General features: G+C 42.8%; 1 protein-coding gene across 1 annotated transcript in view; it reads right to left on the minus strand.

Moving 5' to 3' along the window:
* Window positions 1–12,590: 12,590 nt before the first annotated feature.
* Window positions 12,591–25,018, minus strand: part of LOC126213154 (uncharacterized) — a 123,061-nt gene continuing 110,633 nt past the window's right edge. The window contains exons 7-8 of the mRNA XM_049940777.1: window positions 23,899–24,092; window positions 12,591–14,662 (exon numbers count right to left, since the gene is read on the minus strand). Of these exons, the coding sequence (XP_049796734.1) occupies window positions 13,164–14,662; window positions 23,899–24,092 (1,693 nt within the window). The 3' untranslated portion in view covers window positions 12,591–13,163. The remainder of the gene's footprint in view (window positions 14,663–23,898; window positions 24,093–25,018) is intronic.

The raw sequence follows: 25,018 nt of genomic DNA on the forward strand, positions 1-25,018 counted from the left end.
CCGTACATTCATAACGGCGCATTTCGCGTGCTTCATATCGTTTGAAGGCGACGTTCCACACTGATACGGAAAACACTGTGGAGATATATATATGGTGGTCTGTTGATAGTGACGGGGCAATATATATATATATATATATATATATATATATATATATATATACCCCAGTGTTTTCCGTATCTGTGTGGGTAGTCGCCTTCAAACGATATGAAGCACGCGAAATGCGCCGTTATGAATGTACCGGTATACTCTCATCTGCGTAATCGTAATTCGTTAGATCAGTCCTTATCGACTTGTCTCACGTACCAATCAAATCTAAACACGAAGTTGTAATAATTTATATTGTGATGCAGAATACAGTAAAGGTGAGTTACAACTTGCACCTCAAAAGCTCACGCCACTTTACGGTGTGGCGGAGGGTGTTTTGTGCAAAGAGGCCATTCTACGCTGCGCCTCGCCGCTACGCCCTCCTGTCCTCCCCCCCCCCCCCCCCGGCCTACTAATGTCGGCAGCCTGCTGTGTGACGTCACCTCCCGCCGCTGCCGGCCCTGCACAACACCTTCTAACATACAGGCCTCCCAGTCAAGACGAGCAGGCCATGTGACGTCACTTCCACTAGGGCAGTGGTGGAAAGACGGTTTTTACTACAACAAGCGCTGCTGGTGGCCAAAACTGGATCTAATAGCCATACCAACCATGCAACAAAAGGCACCGGTAGAATACATTGTTCGTTTAATTGAAAATGAGGATATGAAGCACTGCCAGAAAAAGTAGCGCCGTTTACAAAGCAATATGCGATAAGAAATCTGCACCGTGAGAGGCTGTGCTTAATTTGTGTGGATTTACCTTTATAAGCAATTCGAAATTCGGTGTTTATGTTGGCTAACCTACCCGGGAAACAAAACTTGTGTTCTGTTTACTTTCAAAGTATAGTGGTTGATTCGTCGAAATTACATCTTCGTTTAACTCTGAGATTTGATTTAATCGTTCGAAGTGGTGTATAAGTGTTGTGTTCCACGTTACAGAGGAAATTACGAAAATGGGCCACGAGTAGTGGTGTTTTCTTTTCCTAAAAGCACTGAACTACAGCAGAAATGGATATCTGCAACACATCGTGAAAATTTCCAGGTTACACAGATTTCAGGTTCTTTACAATTCAGTTAGATTGTCTCAGGGTGTGTGTTCTTTAATTTAGAGAGTGGGAGCAACTAATCACATATTTAAGTAGCACGCTCTTTAGATGCTCATTAACAACGTGAATTCGATTGATTTGATGCCCTTCTCTAGAAGATCAACTACATTACATATATTACTGAGTCACTGGAAAACTGTGATTTACTTATGCAAGAATAGCTTTAGCCTTTTAACCTGGAATACCAAGTGAACAATAATCGATTTGATCTGAAGATAACTGACACTAATCCCATGTGTTAGCATTAGTTCCCATTGAGATTATTACATGTAGCTGATAAAAGATTTTCTCATTATTTCAAGGTCTGCGAGCACCACTTCACTGAAGACCTCATTCTGAAACATAGTGAATATTTCGACAGTTCCACAGGGAAGAAATATTCTGTGCCACTTCCAAAACCTCGCCTTAAAACAGGAGCCATACCATCCATTCTGCCTAACTGTCCGAAGTATCTTTCGTCAGCTTCTTGTTCGAGGGAAAGTGGAGATGAGAGACAAAAGCGTCTAGAAAATAGAAATAGCTATTGCAGCGAGTGTAGCAACTCATGCTCAGTATGAACAGGAAAGACATTTTGTGGACTTTAATGGTTTTGTTAAGTGTTTAGTGCATATCAAGCTGCCTAATGACTGGCATCTGATAAAGACAGAAAGTTCCATAACTTTTGTTCTAATAGATGTTGAAGATATTTGTACACTTTTGTGTTGTGTTGTGGTGACTACTGACCTGAGTATGTCTTTATTTGTAGGTAAAAGTGTAATCTCAAAACTTGGTACAAGGAAGTTCTCTTTAACTATAAACCATTTAAATGACTTAATTAACACTATTGATAACTTGGAAAACTTTACTAGGAAAAACAATGGTAGCACTGGAAAAGACCACTTACTATTCGTTACTGATTATTTGAAAGATATGGCAAAACATTTTGATGAGAGTGAAAGTAACAAAATAATTTTTTTTATGTGAGCAATTGAATCTAATGGGAGTTCACAAGAGCCATTACAGATACTCAACAGACTGTATTATATTTTGTAGTATTCCATTTTCAATATCAACACATGCTTATAAGCTTATAAGAAGAACACAGTATCTTGTGCTACCTCATCCTAATACCCTGCATAAAATCTGTTCACATTTTCAAACAAACCCAGCAGCTGAGCAGCTAGGTTGCAATTTTCTGATGCATATAAAACAGAAATTCGAGTTTCTTTGTGAATCAGATCATGTTTCACTAATGTAGATGAAATACACTTGAAACCTTATTTAGACTTCACAGGAGGTAACATTTTGGGTGCTGCATTCAATTCTAAAAATGTGGCAACTAGTGCTCAGGTTTTTGGGATACAGAGTTTGTTGTCTTCATATAAAGATGTAGTCCACATTCTTCCAGTAAAAAATATAAATGGTGAAGGACTTTTCACTGTAATAAAGAAAACATTTTCCGGACTGCGTGCAATAAGTTTTAAGGTAGTCTGTGTTGTTAGTGACAACAATTCAGTTAACAGAAGGGCAATGTCATTCTTTGCTTCCCCTCCTCAACTGTCAATTGTGTACAAACACCCCTGTGATGACACTGATCCTCTTTTTTATGTTTTAGATTCTGTTCACATTTTAAAGTGTGTCAGAAACAATTGGATTAATAAAAAAGATCCTGATCAGACAATTATGTACCCCCAGTTTGAAACAGATTCAGAAAATACACAGCTGTGTATGGCCAGATTCTCTTCAGTTAAAAAGCTTCATGACATAGAGTGTACACAGATAGTAAAATTTGCCAATAAGCTTAATTTAAAGTCTCTTTCTCCAAGTAACCTGGAGTGACAAAATGTCAAACTTGTACTTAATGTTTTCAATGGGATGACTGTCCAAGGTTTGCTAGCCTTGGGGGAAGATCATCATATTGAAAGTTTTGAGAGCACTGCTAAATTCATTAAATTAATTTGTACATGGTGGAACATTGTTAATATTAGCTCACCTGGTAAAGATATCCGTTTCAAGGATGCAATGCTGAAACCACTCTCGAGCACAAGTAATGAAAATATCAGATATTTATAAAGATTTCTATCATGGCTGGATAAATGGAAACATATTCCTGGTAGTACATTTGGATTATCCAGTGATACACATTTGGCCATATCACATACCACTCATGCCCTTCTAGAACTGACCAAGTATTGCACTGAGGAGTGAATTTTAAATATCTTTTGCCAGGTAAGGTTCAGACAGATGCTCAAGAAGCAAGATTTGGAAAATGTCGAACTATGGCAGCATATCAGTATTTGGTATCTTTGAGACTGGTATTTTAAATTGAATCCAAGCTAAGAATTCAGACTCTGCTTTCCTTGAAAATTTCATCCTATGCTCTTGGTGAAGATGGCATAGATTTAGATTCTTTTGAAAGTGATTGTGTAGATGATATTACCCTACCACCACCATCAAACTTTGAGAGCATAATGGATTTCAGTGAAGAACAAGTTCAGTCTGTTCAGGAATACTTGCCTGTTTTCACATACTTGTCAGGATACTGTGCGATAGCTGTTCTTAAGAAGCTGAGGTGTGAAACACGTAAAACATACTTAGTGCTTGATAAAACATTATCAGTAATAGAAAGTGATGAAAGCTATGAACTTATAAGAAAGGTAGATAGAGGTGGATTGTATTGCCCTAATAATGAGGTCATTAATGCTGTTATTTTCACTTATTTGATTGTTAAAAGCTTGGTGTCTGGAGAAGATGAGCTCTCCTTCATGAGATGTACATCCCAGAGAAATCTAGTTAGCTGTTGATGTAATTAAAAGGGAAGTCTTTTTCCTAAGGGAGTTTTCTTCTAGTCAGGTAGATCACACTGATGACAAAATTCTTCAGTCTCTAGTAAATGTAGCATGTAATATATTTCTCAATAATTATGTTAAAAATTAATGACAGCCATATTGGCAGTTAAATGAAAAAGAGAAAACTGTCAACTGTAAAGTAGTTTAGAATAAATTTTGTGACAGGTTAACAAACATTTACATTTGTCATTCTCTCCTAATTCCTACTTTTCTCTACTTGGTGTGTGTAGCTGCATTGCTTAAAATGAATGTGCATAAAATTAGGCCTATATTCTATTTACAATGATGTCATATCATTATCAAAAATATTCTGTTACATATTTGAGAGTATTGATGAGAGAGACAGACAAAGGTGTCAAACTTACAAAATCCCTGATTTTGCTATGTGAGTTAAAGGTTAGAGTAGATTCAGTTTTTGTACTGTAGACTCAAAAATGATATAAGTCTTATGGGTGTGGGACATGTCAGAAGATATAACATAAAAACATAGAACACTTAAATATAATACTCACTTCCCTGATCATTTTGCCAGTAGATTGTCAAGATATCCAGATACTTTACAGTAAACTGAAACTGCTAATATCTACAGAATGTACCCAGTCAGAACGAAACATAATTATACACTTTTATTAAATATATCACACACAAATTACCAAATCATGACTGTTGTGGCCAAATGCTGTCAGAGCTTAAATCTAACAGACATTTTTACTTTAGCTGTTCTAACAGTCCCTGTTCAAAAAATTCATCTGTAGAGTACAAAAGGAGTTACCTACCAAGAAGCTTTTCAACTTTTATCTTAAATCAAGTTTTTAATGGTTGCTGGTAATTTATTGAAAATGTGTATTCCTGAATATTGGACCAAGGTAAGTGATTTTAGGTCTTTATGCAGATTGTTCTTATTCCTAGTGTTGGTACTATGTATTGAGCTATTGGTTGGAAGTAGAGACATATTGTTTGCAACAAATTGCATTAAGGAATAAATATACTGAGAAGCAGTGGTTAGAATACCGAGTTCTTTTAGTAGATTTATTCATTATGTTCTTGAATTTACACCACAAATGAGTCTTATTTCACGCTTTTGCATTGGTTAAATGAGTGTTTGTAATTAAACTTTTCACTGTGACAATATCTCCAATATCTATGGGATCATTGATGAGCCATTCATGGCGCAGTGAATTACATTTTTGTCCCAGTAATAAACTTATGATCACTACAATAATTTCATCATCCTGTCTGTTAACTGTTACGAAGTATCTCTGTTAGTGTCATTTACTGACTAATGGATCTAGGTTTCTGTAGCGACGTTTTTCTTGACAAGTAAGTCAGATTTTGCGTACGATTTTAAACGCAACAGGAGGAGATCACACTGTGTTGTAATCAGTGTGCCACAATGCGTGCGACGTCATACAAGGGCGGCAAAATTTTTCTGTAAAGGGCAAATTCAACGATCAGTGAATTTGTTATGGTTTCACGAAAGAAATAAACGTTCATCGGCTCTAGCACACAGGCTGTCTTCCAGCGGCAGAAGGTGTTAGCCTAGCGCTGATGACGTCATAGTTCCGCCGTGTTGCCCTGCACTGGCGACACTCAGCTGTCTGCGGACGCCCACTCCCTGCTGACAGACCGCAGCGCCGCACTGGCAACGCGGCTCCTCGAAGTGAAATCAGCGAGACGACCACGTACCACGTACCACGTACCGTGTACCACTCGCGAGCGGCACAGGTGAGGCGGCTGGGAGCAGTCAGTGGTAGCAGGAGTACCCTCTGCCACACACTGTGACTCGGCTTGCCGACTGCTGACGTAGATACAGACGTAGGGGCCAAACTTGGAAGTTGCTGGAAGTCCTACAGCGGCACGATGTATAATGGAGAGCTCTCAATTCATTACAGGTCAGAACCAGTATAAACCACGCCCCACGCCCGATTCTGTGAAGACTACGACTCCCATTTATAGTACTCCTGCAATCGTCAGATTACTTTATAAATGCGTCACTGTGTCGAGTATTTGACGTTATGCAAGGAAGCGAGGCAAAGTTTTGAGAAGGTTAGAGATAATGTTCAAACTTTGTTGCAAGGCGCCAAGTGCTGTCTTTCTCAGACATATTGTGGGATATTTGGGCTTCACGAGATACGCTGAACGAGAAAGATACGGAGTTTGCCATCGTAATACTTGTCACACTGTCTCAGGGCTTTAAATACAAGTTTTTACCTTTTAACGGGCCGTTTACCACAGAACTTTAAAATTCGCCCAAGAACAGCGTGAAATACCGAGAATCATATTTTTGTTGGCCCCAGAAGTCGTTTGAGGTGGCTTAGTTAACGCCATATGTTCATCTAGGTGGATAACTATTTGTAAGAGTCTTGTATAGACATGAAGTGGGCCATTTCTAGTTTGATGTAGATTTGCCAATATGAACGAATTTTATTTAGTGAATACCGAGTCCGAAGTATCCTACTTATTTCATCGGGAGTACTTTCAGTCACAGTTTCATTTATAAACACGGAATAAAATTTCTAGAGTGAAATTTCCGCTCTGCAGCCCATGAAAAGCAAATGTCCCGAGTTCGAAGCTCGGCCCGGCATACAGTTTTAATCTGCCAGGAAGTTTCACGGAATAAAATTTGTTTCGCGAAGAGCCATGTCTGAAGGAACAACTAATTTTCTTTCATTTCTATTCTGTCACTTACTAGCAAGCTGAATTTATTCTACCAGAATGAGTTGTGAAGTGCATGGTGCTGCCTTTCGAGATGACGAGAACAACGAGATAACTCGTCTATTTTGAAATTAAACTGAGTACGTACTGATAATTATAATAGATAGGTATCTGTACTTTCCCGCTCTTTACACTGAATTCAACTATTACTACCGGCAACAGTTGCAATATATTTTTTGTACGCAAACCTCACACACTTCAGAGAGCACGGAGTGATGCGTGTCGTTCTCCCCGCCCCCTGCAACCAGTGTGCAGTAAGACTTGATCCGGTTTTCCTGGCGTCTGGACAGCTGCTCCAGTCCCACCGCCAGCAGGCGGTTCCAGACCACGTTGACCTCGCTCGTAGAAGGTGGGCTTCGCACTGCCGCTTCTGGTGGGGGGGGGGGGGAGGGGGAGGCGTCTCCCAGTGGATCAGGTCGTTGGCTTACTCGCTTTATAAACAAGCCAGCAGGTATCAAGGTCAGAAAACGAGAGCCCAGTATTCCAATTACGTGGGGCAAATTTTGTGGCAACAATATTGTCAGCCGCTTGGAACAAAAGCAGAGAATCAAATTACATAAAACTTGCAGGTTGTGCGCAGTATGAACAGTGCAACTATCATGCCAGGTTTTACGGTTCTATCAGAATTATTCACTGAAACTGGGCCAAAATTTTTGAGATGTCACCGCTACTTTTCGTCACCCTTTACCTACTGGTCTCCTTATTTGGGCTGCAAATTAGTACGCCTCCCTTTGATTGGTCAGAGAACCTGCACAGGAAATTTGTGCAATATCTGGCTCGGTCGAGTGGGGACCGGCAGACCACTCACCGTTTGATCATTCTGTATATGTGTGTGTGTGTGGGCTTCGTTGTGAATATTAGTGAAACAATGCTGTGCTTTGGGGTCTTCTGTCGAGTTACCACCGAGTCAGCCGTGTTGTTCACTTGCTGAAAATGTGAACATCAACTCGACGGAACAACCGCAGGCTCACCAGTAATCAGTCGCGTCGAGGAATCCCGCGAGATCGTACGAGCGAAACGTGTTGTGAGCCAGTTCATCCCAGTTTGTCTGCCTCGTACTGTGTAACGAGCAAACCTCCGATTCTTTAAAGAATCCAACTTCCCTGTATAAAACAGCTTGAAACTTCTCATTACTTTGCAACTGAGTTAATGTGTTAAGTATTCGGCGTTTAGCATGCAAGTTTAGAAAAGTTTTGAAATCGTGCTCAAAGTTTACCGAAGGTCGCCGAGTACTGTCAGTGCGAGACGCTGAGTGACACAGCCAGAGGGATTTGCGCTCCATTTGAAGCGAAGGCGAGTTTTTCGTGCATCCCGATGTTTACGACATCGTACCTCGTCAGCAGTGACGTATCTGGATACTGTCTGCAAACTGTGTTGCCAACAGAGTCGGTAGTAAACGAGTAACAAACTCAAAGCGTTAGGTCCGCTGCTGACGTTTCACTGATCGAACGGCGGAAATGGAGTTAGGTAGTGATCAAGCTTCCTCCCTTCACAATGTCACGTGGATTCTGTGTGTGTGTGTGTGTGCGAGTGAGTGTGTGTGTGTGCGCGCGCGCGCGCGCGCGCGCGTACGCATAGGTGTCAGTGACAAAATGAAAACTTTGTGAATGTTCGGAGGAGCTACGCGTTTAAAGTTTAGTTTCTTGGGTGTCGACGAGTGACGTCACTCAGACAGGGAGAACCTAGCAGAGGCGGACGCCGACAGAGTGTGGGCGCATCGGCACTGCAGTCGCTCGGGGGACGCCAGGCTCTACTGAAAGCGTTCACGTTTCGACAGAGGTAGTTTTACACAAGCTCTGGGGGAGCAACTGAGACAAGTCTGTAAACATTCCTTGAAAACCTTTTTCAGCGTCGCGATTAGCTCTAACTGTATGCGAAGTGGACAAATATTTCCAGACGTTCGAGTATTTGTATTTAACAGTGAGCTCTATTACAGCCCGTTTAAACTTAGTTGCGACTTTCGACGTTTGGCTCATCGGTGGGGACATGACGCCGTTGCCCAGGTAACACCATTGGCTTCCCCCCACCACGCCACCGGCAGTTCGTTTGGTGCAGCACCCTGTTGACACGCCGTGGATAAACAGCACCACGTGGTGTCGCGATTTAGAGGCAGCTGTGTCCATTAGCCCTCGTAGTAAAGTGATTTTCTGGCCTTGGTGTGCTCTACAGTCGTCGAGAGTTGCGAACGAGTGTTTCGTGTTGGCGCTGCATTAATAATAATAGTACAGGACGTCTGAACACGAGATTCGCAGTGAAAGTGGTCGTCCTAGAGCACGGCCGTCGGCTGCCACTCCGATGTTCTGCTGCTGACTACTCCTCAGAGTTCGACGAAGCAGTGGACAGTGCGCAGTACCGCTCGGTTGTGATGGATAAAGCTCCAACAATGCAGCGGACGAAAGCTGCTATTTTCTCTACCTACAAAGAAATGTCTATAAGCCATTGTTTACATATTGCAGTTACATGATATATATATAATAAATAAAATAATTTTTTGTAGAGCCAACTACATTTTCTACATAAAAGGCTCACTGCTTCAATAGTGAATAATACATAATAGTCTTGAACAGCTTGAATATAATTCTTATGTTTCCGTAAGTTTTGGTGGCATTTGCTATTACTTGAATAAATTAAATTCTGGAAAGCTACAGTGCCTTAGGCGTGTATTTATTTTCAAAATTATGCTTCCCATTTATTCTTTTGCGATTTAACGTGAAGGTAATAGGATGACAAACTTTGCGGAATATAATGTTTACATATTGGGATCGATAGGAATGTTCTTATTAAAGACAGACAATACATAGAGCTACTCTTGCTGTCAAGTGTAGAACGTATTGCGCGCTTCACTAAAGGCCTTCAGAACCTACATGGCACCTACCACTTTAAATCCCAAAGCTGTCTCTAACAATTCACTTTACCAAACTGGACTCTTGGTTTCTTACAAGATCAAAGAACTGTAGCTAAAATTTGTTAGCTACAAATGTTTGATGTAGTTTATAGAATATTCCGTTTGTTCTTGGAGGAATATAGACATGTTAATACACAGTATTAATGTTCCACCATGATATTCATATACTAGTTCGTTATGAACCTGCTTTCGGCTTCTTTGGCGACCGTCAGATAACTGACGATGGCTTAAGAAGGCGAAAGCAGGTTCATAACAGACTATTAAATAAATATTATGGTGGAACATTAAGAGCGTGTACTAAAATATCACATGTGTTTAGTCCTTCCTGAAGAAAACTTAAAACAAAGTTAATTCCTATCTTCCACGTGATTTACGTAGTCCCCACTAATATATATATATATATATATATATATATATATATATATATATATATATATATATATATATATACTGAAGCGCCAAAGAAACTGGTTTAGGCATGCGTATTCAAATACAGAGATACATATCAGGCAGTATACGTCTGTGTGAGACAACAAGTGTCTGGCGCAGTTCTTAGATCCGTTACTGCTGCTATAAAGGAAGGTTATCAAGATTTCAGTGAGTTTGAACGTGGTGTTATAGTCGGCGCACGAGCGATGGGACACAGCATCTCTGAGGTGGCGATGAAGTGGGGATTTTCCATTACGACAATTTCAGGAGTGTACCGTGAATATCACGAATTTGGGAAAACATTAATTTTCCGAAATCACTGAGGCCGGAAAAATATTCTGCAAGAACTGGACCAATGACGACTGAAGAGAATCGTTGAATGTGACAGAAGTGCAACCCTTCCGCAAATTTATGCAGATTTCAATGCTGTGTCACCTACGAGTGTCAGTGTGCGAACCATTCAGCGAATCATCGAGCTTTCGGAGCTAATGGACCATTCCTGCACCCTTGATGACTGCACGACGCAGAGCTTTACGCCTCGCCTGGGGCCGTCAACACCGACATAGGACTGGAAACATGTTGGCTGGTCGGACGAGTCTCGTTTCAAATTGCATCGAGCGGACCGACGTGTATGGGTATAGACACAACCACATGAACCCTGCATCTTCAAATGGTTCAAATGGCTCTGAGCACTATGTGACTTAACTTCTGAGGTCATCAGTCTCCTAGAACTTAGAACTAATTAATCCTAACTAGCCTAAGGACATCACACACATCCATGCCCGAGGCAGGATTCGAACCTCCGACTGCAGCGGTCGCTCGGTTCCAGACTGCAGCGCCTAGAACCGCACGGCCACTCTGGCCGGCGAACCCTGCATGTCAGCAGGGGACTGTTCAAGCTGGTGGAGGGTCTGTAATGGTGTGGGATGTCTTCAGTTGGTGTGATATGGGACCCCTGATACGTCTACATACGAATCTGACGGGTGAAACGTATGTAAGCTTCCTGGCCGGCCAGAGTGGCTGAGCGGTTCTATTCGCTTTAGTCTGGAACCGCGAGACCGCTACGGTCGCAGGTTGGAATCCTGCCTCGGGCATGGATGTGTGTGATGTGCTTAGGTTAGTTAGGTTTAAGTAGTTCTAAGTTCTAGGGGACTGATGACCTCAGATGTTAAGTCCCATAGAGCTCAAAGCCATTTGAACCATTTTTTTGTAAGCTTCCTGTCTTATGACCTGCGTGTATTCATGCCCATTTGGGTTCCGACGGACTTGGACAATTCCAGCAGGACAATGCACGCGTCCAGAATTGCTACAGAGTTGCTCCAGAAACACTCTTCTGAGTTTAAACACTTCCGCTCGCCACCAAACTCCCCGGACATGAACATTATTGAGTATATCTGGGATGCCTTGCGACGTGCTGTTGAGAAGAGATCTGCACCCGCTCGTACTCTTACGGATTTACGCACAGCCTTGCAGGATTCGTGGTGTCAGTTCCCTACAGCACTATTTTAGACATTAGTCGAGTCCATGCCACGTCGTGTTGGGGCACTTCTGTGTGCTCATGGAGGCCCTACTCTATATCAGGCAGGTTTACCAAATGGTTTGTTCTTCAGTGTATGTATTTCATGCAAGCATACAGCCTGAATGTCATCTCGAGGAATTTCTTGTCACGTTTGAAACAGATGCTGCTTCTCTGAAATGAATTTATTCAACCGTTCCTATACCGAAACAAAATCAATTCAGAAAAGCTTGTGGCTGGTTATAGTATTTCGTACAGTGTAATGTAGGAAACAGCTGCATTGTTCTCTAAACAATGTGGATGCAATACGGTGCTGTTTCAGTTGACACAGACCTATGGCTGGAGGCTGCTGTGGATGTACGTATCTTACCAGTGCAGTCCACATACGCTCTGTGGGGGACGAATCAGTGGACTGCCCAGTCCCCTAGTCGGATCTCGGAATTTTAATTCACAGTAGCTAGGTAGCAGCGGGGCTATTAATTACAAGCAGTTTGTTCCTTTCTCGCAGGTTAAAGCGAGGTTAGCGTCTCTTACGTCAGACTAAATTAACATGTGTAGCCGAGTAGGAAATTAATGCGGGTCCACCAGTAAACGTTGCCACGTCACGTGTCTGGCGCAACGCATGCAGGCGGCAGTGGTGTGGAGATTGGGGGAGGGGGTGGGGTAGGGTCTGCAGAGATTGGCAGGGAGGGGAGGGGAGGGGAGGGCCGCCTCGGCAGTGGGGATCGTCTCTGGTGTCAGCGTCTCTCTGCGATCAGAGGTGTGGGCGAGTAAGTCGCACCTGGTAGTACCTACCTCGTTACGTACCAAGATGGCGAGTCGTGCTGCAGTCTCCACTTGTTCTGTATCCTAAGTGGCAACTCTTCCTTCCCGACATTCGCTCTTAACATTATAGGTGGTCAGTATGTGAGTGACTATCGCTGTAATTTGACTGTTTCTGACAGTTACATCTATATAGTACCAGGTCTTCAGTTGGGCTGCATATTAAATTCACACAGGTAGCAGTTTCATTTCCACTGGTCGGTCACTCATTTCTTATGGCCGTTCTTTTATTGGTAACAATTCACAATAAACAGTACATACTACGCTGTTACACTTATGGAAAAATGTGTGTCCTTTCAGTTCAACTTCTGGCACATCTCTTTCCTACCATAATACTATCTGCATAAATCCTTTTTTAAATGGTGTTCTTCCTTGTTTAAGACTACAACACGGGGTACAGATTACTTTTTGACGTCCTGTGTATCACTTTTGTGTACCTCTATATCACCAACTCAACATCCCATCCCACAAAAGCGCATTAGTCCAGTCCTATGTAAAACTCTTATTTAACTTCTTTGTGTTCACTTGAGATTACGCAGTACACCTATAACTAATTATTACAGTCTTCTATGCAACCACATACAAATAAGTAATTATTTGTAAATATAGAATCAATTATAAATCTGAGGCACTGTCTTGCGAAATCAGTCGCAGTTAATTTTGTCTCGTCTGCTAGGTTCTGTCTGTATGACTAATCACACGCTTTAGAACGATCTATAGTGAAAGACAATCCTTTCAGGAGAATGCTTACAGAGGTTACAACGAGGATTCTGCAACGGCAGCCTGTTCTTTCGCCCCCCTCGCTAGATTTCTCTCAGCTGCTGAGCACAGCTCTTGCTCCGGGATGGTGATGTCTGGGTTGAAACACGCCAGTATCATCTTCTTGAGTATGGGGAGCGTTGTTCCGTTACAAATGAAAAAAACATACATCAGTGGTCCCTGCACCATTGTAGCTATATGTACACAGTACACAAGCTGTGCCACGTCCTGTACCTGGTGAAACCCAATTCTAATAATAATCCCAATTCCACTTAAGATTACAGTTTTAACTGACATAAAAACAAGTTCTTTCTTTGAGGCAAATTTACCCTTCCTATAAATTTTTAGTTGCTGCATTGATTTCCGAGTTCGTAGGTACATGGTCCCCACCAGAACGAGACAAACCAAGTTGAAAGATATCGAAAGTGAAATCGCCCCAAGGAATAATATCCGACTATAGATCAGATAGTATCTGGCCATTTTTTCCAAACCGATACACGTTGCGCATACTATACTCCAGGGTATTAGCACATACAGCACCTGACGACGGAATATCCGGCTTGCTTCAGTAGGTGCTAGCTCGTTAGGAAGCCTCAGATGACGAACACATGCGTACATGTGGTAGCAGAATGAGTTTAGCCAGATACAGCTGAGAAGTGTGAGGGCGCTATCGATCAGTACCATTACAGATAAGTCAGGGACGCCTGCCATACGATAAACGACCTCAGAACACAGGATCTGGACTATACCCGTGATCTGAAAGGACAAGAAAATCTTTCCCGGCAGATTACGTAAATGTGGAAGGCGCATGTATAGTCCGGCAGTCAAAAAACGGAAAAGAATATTTACCATTACGAACGATATTTCTAAAGGTTTTAACCTGTCGATTTTAAAATTCTTGTATTTCAAGGTGGCACTATGTAAACTCTCTTTGTAACTCAGTGTCCTTTCTGTTGGCTTTACATAACCTTTGAGGGGATCTGACCACGTTGCTTTGAAGTCATTTGGGTACAGTCCAGCTCCGTAATATCTGACGGCACACAGCTCAGGAGATTCGTGGAAATAAAAGTCGCGACACTTGAGCAGCAGAATAGCTCTGGAGACAGAGCAGAGGGCGTCTGTGGTGTTCGATTCCATACACGACTGGTCGTCAGGACTATCGAAGTAGCAGCGAGCGTCGTGCACGGATTGCATGATACTGAATGGGACGTCCTGACAAATGCCGAACGAGTTGACAGCCATCCAGGCCAGCAGACAGAGGTTGACGTTCACCCTCTGCGTGTAGGCCAGGTAGCTGGTGACGGGTACGTGGGGCGACCTCTGCACCACGTCGCCCCACAGCTGCTCGCGGCACTGTAGGCGCTGCTGGATGGTCTCCGGTGGCAGGTCTACCAGCGGACACGTGGGGTGGTCCAGGACATCAGCCAACAGCTGCAGGCAGTCAGTGTCCACGTTAAGCACGGCGTTGCTTTGGTCCTCCAGCTGCCACTTCTCATCTGGAAAAGAGCGACAGCAAGTAGTTGGTGCTCGTACGCTAAACCCAAAGTCTTCTTTGGACTATACGACTGGGTGTTGTTTAGTTAAATAATCGATAATCAGTGGTTATAGAAGGCCACAACCAACAAAAACCAGGGGTATTTGTCAGGGATGACGTAAGGCGGAAAGTGAACATAAATTTTAGTGTTCACAAAGAAAGATACCAGAGATCCATCGAGTGAATACTACGCATCATCTAAAGGGTGTCCAAGAAGACCTTCGAATTTGTGTAATTCAGGAAATAAGTAGGTTTTATTGATGTCTCTGTTTTGAAGATGATGAAAGACACTGGCATCGGTACTGAACTGTCTTGTTTCAATGTTGCATTCTGTGACTTGTGATTCCATGCCGACACAGATGCACTGAAAAGGAACGTTTAGTGCCGCGTGCGGGGGTGTATGAAAGTCCACGGATACAGAGGTAACGAGAGCATATGCCAAGGCCCATCTCGTAAAGCAACCCTGATTGATTGAGAGAAAGTTGTTGTTCTTCTATTTCTCAGGCTGTTTCAAAGACAGGCTGTAGTCGACATATGTGGGTAGAAACGTGTGCCATCGTCCGTCAGCCAATTGAGCTGAAATCCGTTGGCAAATATTGAGCTGAAATCGGGCAGCACGCTTAGCAATGTGCGACCACACTAAAAAGTTAGAAAACGAAAGGATGTAGGCCGATGTTTGTGAATGAATTATGTGTCTACGACATGGAACAGCAAGTTGCACCCTGCATTACATTGTTGCCACAGTGCCTACTATGTTTCCCACAGGTGTTTTGTCGATTAACTTTGTAAATAAATTTCGCCCACCACGTTTTTGTGTCTAATTGTGAAGACTAACCTCAGCAATTACGTCAGGGATTAGGATAAGGTTTTCGCTAATACATAAACTGGTTCATGGGAAAAGCTTGCGTGGATAATTTACAAGTCGTCCAGCTATAGACACTTAGTGCTACCGATGAGAATGCGAGGCGGGTCCCTACTTTTCCAGTAACTGTGCCTTATACTGCAGTCAACAAAGGAGTTATACCGTTTTCTGGTCCGAGGAAAATCCTCATTATTTGCGAGAGCTAGAAAGGAACTCGTCTCACATTGTATGATCCAGGATGCCATCATGATACTATTTCAGGCTGCAGTGTCTTGAACGGCATACGGATGGATATTGCAAACGAGGTTAACATCTCAGCTCGAAGGCGAGGCAATCATGAATCGTGAGTGGTTAAAGTAGGACAGAACTCCGGCACAATCTGCTATTCATGTGTGTGAGTTGCACGGTGAGCAACGTCACCGCGGCCTGGCAGTGGTTCTGCGACATTTCCAGCCCCATCGAAATGGACACCACGTATTCTGAACCTTACCACAGCAGCAACTGATTATGGGGAAGAATTAAGTCCCATTTGAGTCAACATAACAGGACTAATGAAAAACCAAGCAAACATGTTGACAAAACCTTTTAAAAGTACCTACATAGACACTTCACAAGATGTCAGAGGGGATTTGGAGACACACAGATCTCTGTGTAAGGCGCGCTGGTCCTCATACTGATACACTAAATATGTACTTTTCATATCTAAGTAGTCCAATTACAACTTTTTGTTTTGAGGTAGCGGTATGGACTTTCCGCCACACTGTATGAAGGATGACTCATTCTGACTTCCCACCCTTCCAGTATACTTCGGTTTTGTTTGTCAGCTTAGACATATCGCGACACTGAGTTCAGAGCAGCGAAGGAGATTCGTCACTAGTTTGTTCGTTAGCGCGAGAACGTCAAGAATTAATTCAACAAACTGCAGTAGCGAAACGGTGAAGAAAATTTTTCTGTCCCGCTGAACGGTTCATTCTTAATACTCTGTGAGTCTAGCTTCCTTTCCGCCTGTAGAGTTGCATGAGTATTACTTCCTCTGACACTTATCGCATGATGAGAATAGCGCCACAGTAGGGGAGCTGCTGGGATGGACACAGCTCGGTTGCCGAGTGGCTGACTATTCGACTGCATGTCCAAAAGTCAGAGAATCAGAGACTACTTCTGAGATTACTTTTGCTGCTTATCGTTTCTTTCACCTACGACAGTGATTTGTCGATGTGGAAACTGTCGCGGCTGCACCATGGTTATCCCAATAAGTGTCTGAGTAAGATGGTTCAAAAGTTGGAGGACAGCCAGAGCCCACCACATGCAACAGGACCATGGTTAATGAGGCACTACAGTGACTGAACCAACTTTCATCTTGAGGAGAGCTTTATCTGTTACATTCTGAGAAGTACTGACAATTTCTCTCGAGCACCGTTCATGTTCAAATAACAAAGCGAAAGAAAATGATACTGATTCAGTACTCATCACTCACCACACACAGTGCAATTTGCTGAGCACAAATGTAGATTCTGTAAGATGAATACATTCCAAAGTAATCTTATAGGCAGGTTGTTTCTGCAAAAGACAGAAAACAAGACCTTAACGTTTACATTTCTTCTTCTTTATGTTTCTTTCACACCCACCACGTGACAGATTGGTAGGCAAGCTCCAGACATATTGCTTTTCTTCAGCCTCTTGACATTAAAAGATACCCATATAGGTTAGCAGTTACAATGAATAAAATTACTGGTTTCAATTAAAAGACTTACTATTTGTTATAAAAGTCCATGGATGGTAGTACTGTGATGAAGGTAAAGGTGTGGTTTCTAGCAAATCATGGAGGTCTGGTCTCAACAAGTGCCACATGGGTAATATTGTAGAATGGGAGTGAAGATCAAAAAAGGTGTATGGACCGGTAGGTATGGGAGTAGGTGTGTGGTTTGTGTTCTGGTACAGGAAGAATCAGGCTGCTGAAGTTTCCTTGGAATCGGAGATGAAAGGTATGGAGGTGGAAAGGGGTTGGACATGTTGGTACAGTCACAGCTGGAACCTTGGTTTGCAGAAGTTTGGCGAGACAAGGTGGTTTTGTTTCTCAATTTTACAGGCTGTATAGCATCTGTGTTAAAGTTGGAGCATCTACTGAGAGGGAATTTTGATCAGTTAGTGGAAATTGCATGTGAGAGTGGAAGACAGGTATGAGAGAAGGTACAGTGCGCATGACCTTCTAGACCCTGTAAGGAATGGTAATATGTTGAGTGAACAGAATTCCGAGCTATGTTTTGCAGAGGTGAGGAAGGGACAGATAAGGCTTTTGTAAAAACGAAGGACAAAAGAAGATACAGGACAAACTAGGATAGAGTTTCGGAGCAGTTGAATTCGAAATTTAGATAGAAGGTGAATAGGGCTGTTATCATTATTTGCTGGACTATATGTGAACACTCAGAGGTATTTGGTGTTGAGTAAAACAGTGTTTCGAAATAAACGACTTTGATGGTGCGGATGGGACGCAAGGAGTTGTTGGGATGAGGAGACGGTAAGGTTGGTTTAGTGGATGACGCTTACTTTGCGTTTATAGCGACATATTAGGTGGGGCTCTTTGTAGGTGACGCAGGTGAATAAGAACTGTACGTTTTAGCACTGCTTATCAGTTGCGGATCACGGGCCTATATTCTGAGAAAGGCAGTGTTAATGTGGTAATAGTAAACTGCAGGAGCGTCTATAGAAAGGTCCCAGAACTGCTCTCATTAATAAACGGTTACAATGCCCACATAGTACTAGGGACGGAAAGTTGGCTGAAACCTGATGTAAACAGTAATGAAATTCTAAACTCAGATTGGAATGTATACCGGCGAGACAGGCTGGACATTGAAGGGGGAAGGCGTGTTTGTAGCGATAAAAAGTGCAATAGTATCGAAGGAAATAGACGGAGATTCGAAATGTGAAATAATTTGGGTGAAGGTAACGGTTAAAGCAGGCTCAAACATGGTAATTGGATGTCTCTATAGGCCCCCTGGCTCAGCAGCTGTTGTGGCAGAACACCTGAAGGAAAATTTGGAAAATATTTCGAGTAGATTTTCCGACCATGTTATAGTTTTGGGTGGAGATTTTAATTTACCAGATACAGACTGGGAGACCCAAACGCATTTAATGGGTGGCAGGGACAAAGAATCCAGTGAAATTTTTTTAAGTGCATTATCTGGAAACTACCTTGAGCAGTTAAACGGAGAACCGACTCGTGGCAATAACATATTAGACCTTCTGGTGACAAACAGACCCGAACTATTTGAAACAGTTAACGCAGAACAGGGAATCAGCGATCATAAAGCGGTTACAGCATCAGTGATTTCAGCCGTAAATAGAAGTATTAAAAAAGCTAGGAAGATTTTTCTGTTTAACAAAAGTGACAAAAAGCAGATTTCAGAATACTTGACGGCTCAACACAAAAGTTTTATCTCAAGTTCAGATAGTGTTGAGAATCAGTGGACAAAGTTCAAAACCATCGTATAATATGTATTAGATGAGTATGTGCCAAGTAAGATCGTAAGAGACGGAAAAGAGCCAAAGTGGTACAGCAACCGAGTTAGAAAACTGCTTCTGAAGCAATGGGAACTGCACAGCAAACATAAACATAGCCAAAGCCTTGCAAACAAACAAAAATTACACGAAGCGAAATGTAGTGTGAGGAGGGCTATGCGAGAGGCGTTCAACGAATTCGAAAGTAAAGTTCTATGTACTGACTTGGCAGAAAATCCTAAGAAATTTTGGTCTTATGTCAAAGCAGTAGGTGGATCAACATAAAATATCCAGACACTCTGTGACCAAATTGGAACTGAAACAGAGGATGAGAGACTAAAGGCCGAAATACTAAATGTCTTTTCCCAAAGCTGTTTCACAGAGGAAGACTGCACTGTAGTTCCTTCTCTAGATTGTTGCAGAGATGACAAAATGGTAGATATCGAAATAGATGACAGAGGGATAGAAAAACAACTAAAATCGCTCAAAAGAGGAAAGGCCGCTGGGCCTGATGGGATACCAGTTCGATTTTACACAAAGTACGCAAAGGAACTTGCCCCGTTTCTTGCAGCGGTGTACCGTAGGTCTCTAGAAGAGCGTAGCGTTCGAAAAGATTGGAAAAGGGCACAGGTCATCCGCGTTTTCAGGAAGGGACGTCGAACAGATGTGCAGAACTATAGACCTATGTCTCTAACGTCCATCAGTTGTAGAATTTTGGAACACGTATTATGTTCGAGTATAATGACTTTTCTGGAGACTAGAAATCTACTCTATAGGAATCAGCATGGGTTTCGAAAAAGACGATCGTGTGAAACCCAGCTCGCGCTATTCGTCTACGAGACTCAGAGGGCCATAGACACGGGTTGACAGGTAGCTGCCGTGTTTCTTGACTTCCGCAAGGCGTTTGATACAGTTCCTCACAGTCGTTTAATGAACAAAGTAAGAGCATATGGACTATCAGACCAATTGTGTGATTGATTGAAGAGTTCCTAGATAAGAGAACGCAGCATGTCATTCACAATGGAGAGAAGTCTTCCGAAGTAAGAGTGATTTCAGGTGTGCCACAGGGGAGTGTCGTAGGACCGTTGCTATTCACAATGTATATAAATGACCTTGTGGATAACATCGGAAGTTTGGGGATGATGCTGTAGTATATTGAGAGGTTGTAACAATGGAAATTGTACTGAAATGCAGGAGGATATGCAACGAATTGACGCATGGTGCAGGGAATGGCAATTGAATCTCAATGTAGACAAGTGTAATGTGGTGCGAATACATAGAATGAAAGATCCTCTATCATTTAGCTACAATATAGCAGGTCAGCAACTGGAAGTAGTTAATTCCACAAATTATCTGGGAATAGGCATTAGGAGTGATTTAAAATGGAATGACCATATAAAATTAATCGTCGGTAAAGCAGATGTCAGACTGAAATGGTTCAAATGGCTCTGAGCACTATGGGACTCAACTGCTGAGGTCATTAGTCCCCTAGAACTTAGAACTAGTTAAACCTAACTAACCTAAGGACATCACAAACATCCATGCCCGAGGCAGGATTCGAACCTGCGACCGTAGCGGTCTTGCGGTTCCAGACTGCAGCGCCTTTAACCGCACGGCCACTTCGGCCGGCTGTCAGACTGAGATTCATTGGAAGAATCCTAAGGAAATGCAGTGCGAAACCAACGGAAGTAGGTTAAAGTACACTTGTCCGCCCTCTGCTTGAATACTGCTCACCGGTGTGGGATCCGTACCAGGTGTGGTTGATAGAAGAGACAGAGAAGATCCAACGGACAGCAGCGCGCTTCGTTACAGGATCATTTAGTAATCGCGAAAGCGTTACGGAGATGATAGATAAACTCCAGTGGAAGACTCTGCAAGAGAGAATCTCAGTAGCTCGGTACAGGCTTTTGTTGAAGTTTCGGGAACATACCTTCACCGAGGAGTCAAGCAGTATGTTGCTCCCTCCTAAGTATATCTCGCGAAGAGACCATGATAAAATCAGAGAGATTAGAGCCCACACAGAGGCATACCGACAATCTTTCTTTCCATGAACAATACGAGACTGGAATAGAAGGGAGAATCGATAGAGGTGCTCAGGGTACCCTCCACCACACAGGTTGTCTGCAGAGTATGGATGTAGGTGTAGAAAGGCCGGGAAACATACTGGTAAACGTTCTTTCCTTTCCTTTTAATGTATGCGTAAATAATGGTCCTAAGAACCACCACCACCAGCACTTCTTGTACTACTATTGTAACTGTGACGTCGGCGCCTACCAAGACTACCAATGTTACTGCTAATGACTGCTGAAAAATACAGAAACGGCACTCACGTTTACTTACGAACGAACTGTTGGAGCGTGGCCACTTGTAAAACGAGTTATCTTGACGATCTTTCTTCTTCCCGGACCTGTCGCTGACATCGTCATACCACGTGTCTCAGTTCTGAAGTATTCACAGTACTGGTCTTTCAGTTGAGGTAAAAGCAAAGCTGATAATCAATTCTGGGACATCGGTTCCTCAAATATGTTTTTACGGGTTTAAGACAAGAAGAACTTCTTTCGACTGGAGCAATTATTGCAGGAACGGTAGCAATTAGATCAAAGATTCTGAAATCTTCTGGAAGAATCTGGTTCTTCTGATTCTTAGTCATTAATTTGATTACGTCTCCCAAAAAGATACAGTGAAATATTTCTTTATCGTGGAAAGAAAACACAATCTCCAGTACTACATGCAACTGCGAGCGATGAAGGCGAACTGTGTAGGATCACCTAATTTAAGGAAGATCAGCTTATCACAATGTGAACATTCTTTTTCCAGTCGTGTTATAATATTATCCAAGACATCAAAATACATTTATCTGTGTTTTGAGATCAGTGGATCACCATTGTATTCATCCGTCATTTCAGAGCTGAAATGACGGATGGAAGTTTCAGGTTGCAACCTAATCGAGTGTTTCGTGGAATTTAGAAAGTCGACCAGTTTATCTTCATTGTTTGTTTTTCATCAGACCTATACATTCTGAGGCAGCATTGCTTCTTCTCAAGAATGTTGAAAACCATTTGAGGTTTTAGACGTGTGCTTTGAGAAACAGAGAGAAGGAAAACAATGTCAGCGTCTATGACGCTCTTTTTAAAGACGCATGCTTCTCTTCCAGTTGTTACACCAGAGTTTGTACTGTCAGTTATTTATTTTTTAAACACGGTTAGCTGCGGACAGTTTCGGAGAACTGCAGATATTTTGCTGGCATTACAGTTCCATGTCGTTTCACTGTTCGAAGGAGTAGGTTTATCGATAGTAGTGTCGAGAATTGCTATGCGCTTGGAAGACCGGCTGAGGAAAGCAGATATAACCTGAAGCGTGGAGAGGAAAGATCCCTGTTGGTTTCCTGCAAGAACAGCTGTGCTGGAAAAGTAAATTCCAACGATGTGCAGAACAGTGAGTGAAAAGAGCTTGGGAGACAATTTCACAGACCTTAGCTTGCGGGCCATTGAATTCTCCTGACAGAACGGAGGCACCGTGGTAGGTTTCGATGACGAGCGTGTCGTTCACATATCTGAACTCTGGAGCTCGACAGCCAGCACAGTGGATGGAGCGGCAGCGGTTTTAGTTTGGCTAACATCACGAAAACCGAGAAAATGTCCTGGAATGTCGCCGTTGCAGTCCACTGGCCTCACATTAACAGCGCGTTGCGACTTGTCTGAAACTTCTGCTGCTCCGTCCTCAATACAGGTAGAAAACGGTCCCACCCAAAATTGAAAATATATATATATATATATATATATATATATATATATATATATATATATATATATATATATATAAAAAAAGAAGGTATCTTTCTTTTAGACATGTCCGAAAGAACAAATACTATCGGTGACCGTGAAGCTCTCTAGAATGAAATGATAATTAAATCAAAACCTTAAGCTGTCGACAGGTGGTGATATACATCAACGGGGCCAGTTGAAAATGTATGCCCCAACCAGGACTCGAACCCGGGATCGCCTTCTTACATGGCAGACGCTCTATCCAGCTGAGCCACCGATGGCACAGAGTATAGAGCGACTTCAGGGGTTTATCCCTTGCACACTTCCCGTGAGACCCACTTTCCCAACTTAACGTCCACACACTACATTCGTAGTGCCCCTGCCCATTGCACTGCAGACAATCTTACCTAGTTCCGTAAGAGTTTGGGCAATGCGTGGGCATCCAGCACAGAAGAAGTAGGTCAATGGCCGGTTAACCTTAACTGTATATAAAGATGGTATCTGTTCTTTCGGACATTGATTTGCACTCCAGAATAGCTGGTTGTACCTTATGCTCAGGCTGCAGCCTTCATTCATAAACACCTGGTTTCTGAGCGAGTTAGACAGTTATTAGCCCGTAGACGAAAGTTGTGCAATAATGTAAACGCAAATTTTCAGCAGAATTTCTGAAACAGTATTCATCACGCGGCAGTTTGAATACCGTCCCTGTACACCGCTAAGCGCAAAACCTTCCTAACACGGAAACGATGCATCTCTGACATTACTGTCACATAAAAACTTGTTTTTTCATCTCTTCTAAGCAGTCAATAATTTTGCATACGTAGTCTTCCTACACCACTGCAGTGCAGGAATCGATAATATATGGAAATCATCATAGTTGGCTTGTAATGATCCCAGACAGAGAGCTGCCAAGAAATCGAAAAGCTTGCGTTGGAAAGTAGACCTTGCATGGCAATCACGTAAGGTCTACAACTGGATATTCAGAAGGGTTTCTGAATCTCATTCTTCGTATTAGAATGCAGTCGGAAGTCGTCAGTGCACAGACCTGCAATGGATGAACCCCAGTATTAAACTCACCTATGAATTCTCTGACAGATGGGCTATATTTAGTTCTCAGCCAGTTGTTCCGATAGAAGGAGTAGACCCCGTCGGCGAGACCGAACATCTCTGCCGCCTTTGGCTGCTGCTCCTCGCACTGCGCGCTGAAGTCGTCACGAAAGGAGAGGTACCACTCCTGGTAGTCCAGCAGGTCTTCACTCAGCACCGGCCGCCTGTAACACACAGACTGCGGGGTTAAGATCGGCATTCCAAATCATGCACTACAGCGCGTGGCAGAATGTAAAGCCCGACCTGACTTCAAACGCCCTGAAAGATTACAAACGCGTGTAGGAACGGGACTCGCATGCGGGACCTTCGCGTTTTTGAAATAAGTTTTTATTGGCGCCGAATATACTAGGGTGGTTTCAAAGGTAGTTACATCGCTGAAAATTACTTTATTTTTCAATGTAGGTTAGTGCACTTGGTCCAACGATGTTCCAGTCCCTTGATCCCATCTCGAAAATGAATATCCTCCAGGCCTGCAAAACATTTGCCATCTCCGGCTATCAGTTCTTCGTTTGAAGTGAATCTTCGTCCACCAAGGAAAAGTTTCAGTTCTGGAAAGAGATGGAAGTCTGACGGAGGCATATCAGGTGAATAAGGCAACAATTCATACCTTAGTTCGTGCAATTTTGCCAATGCGACGGCATGCGTTTTAGACCCAGCATCAAGTCTCGCAGCACTCATGTTGCAGATAGTTTTTTAACTTCTAATTCGTCAGTTAAAACGATGACATCTGGCAAGCGTGAGTAATTACACGCACTTCCAATCGGCGATCCTCCGTGACCATTTTGTGCACTTTTGCAAAGATTTCTGGAGTAGTGACGCATCTTGGCCGACCACTGCGGGGATCATCGTCTAAGCTCTACCGACCAAACTTAAATTCATTTGTCCACTTGGCAACAGTTGAATATGAAGGAGCAGAGTCCTCCAGTGTACTCTGGAAATCGGCACGAATGTCCGTTGCTTTCATACCTTTCTTTACAAAGCACTTAATCACTGCTCGAATCTCGATGTTTTTAATCTTCGCAAATCACTACGCGGGAACAACAACAGAGCCACGTCACCTCTACAACTCTTTTCCAAGAGCACTGATGTG

This window comes from Schistocerca nitens, chromosome 11 (assembly GCF_023898315.1).
Source record: "Schistocerca nitens isolate TAMUIC-IGC-003100 chromosome 11, iqSchNite1.1, whole genome shotgun sequence".
Lineage (NCBI taxonomy): Eukaryota > Metazoa > Arthropoda > Insecta > Orthoptera > Acrididae > Schistocerca > Schistocerca nitens.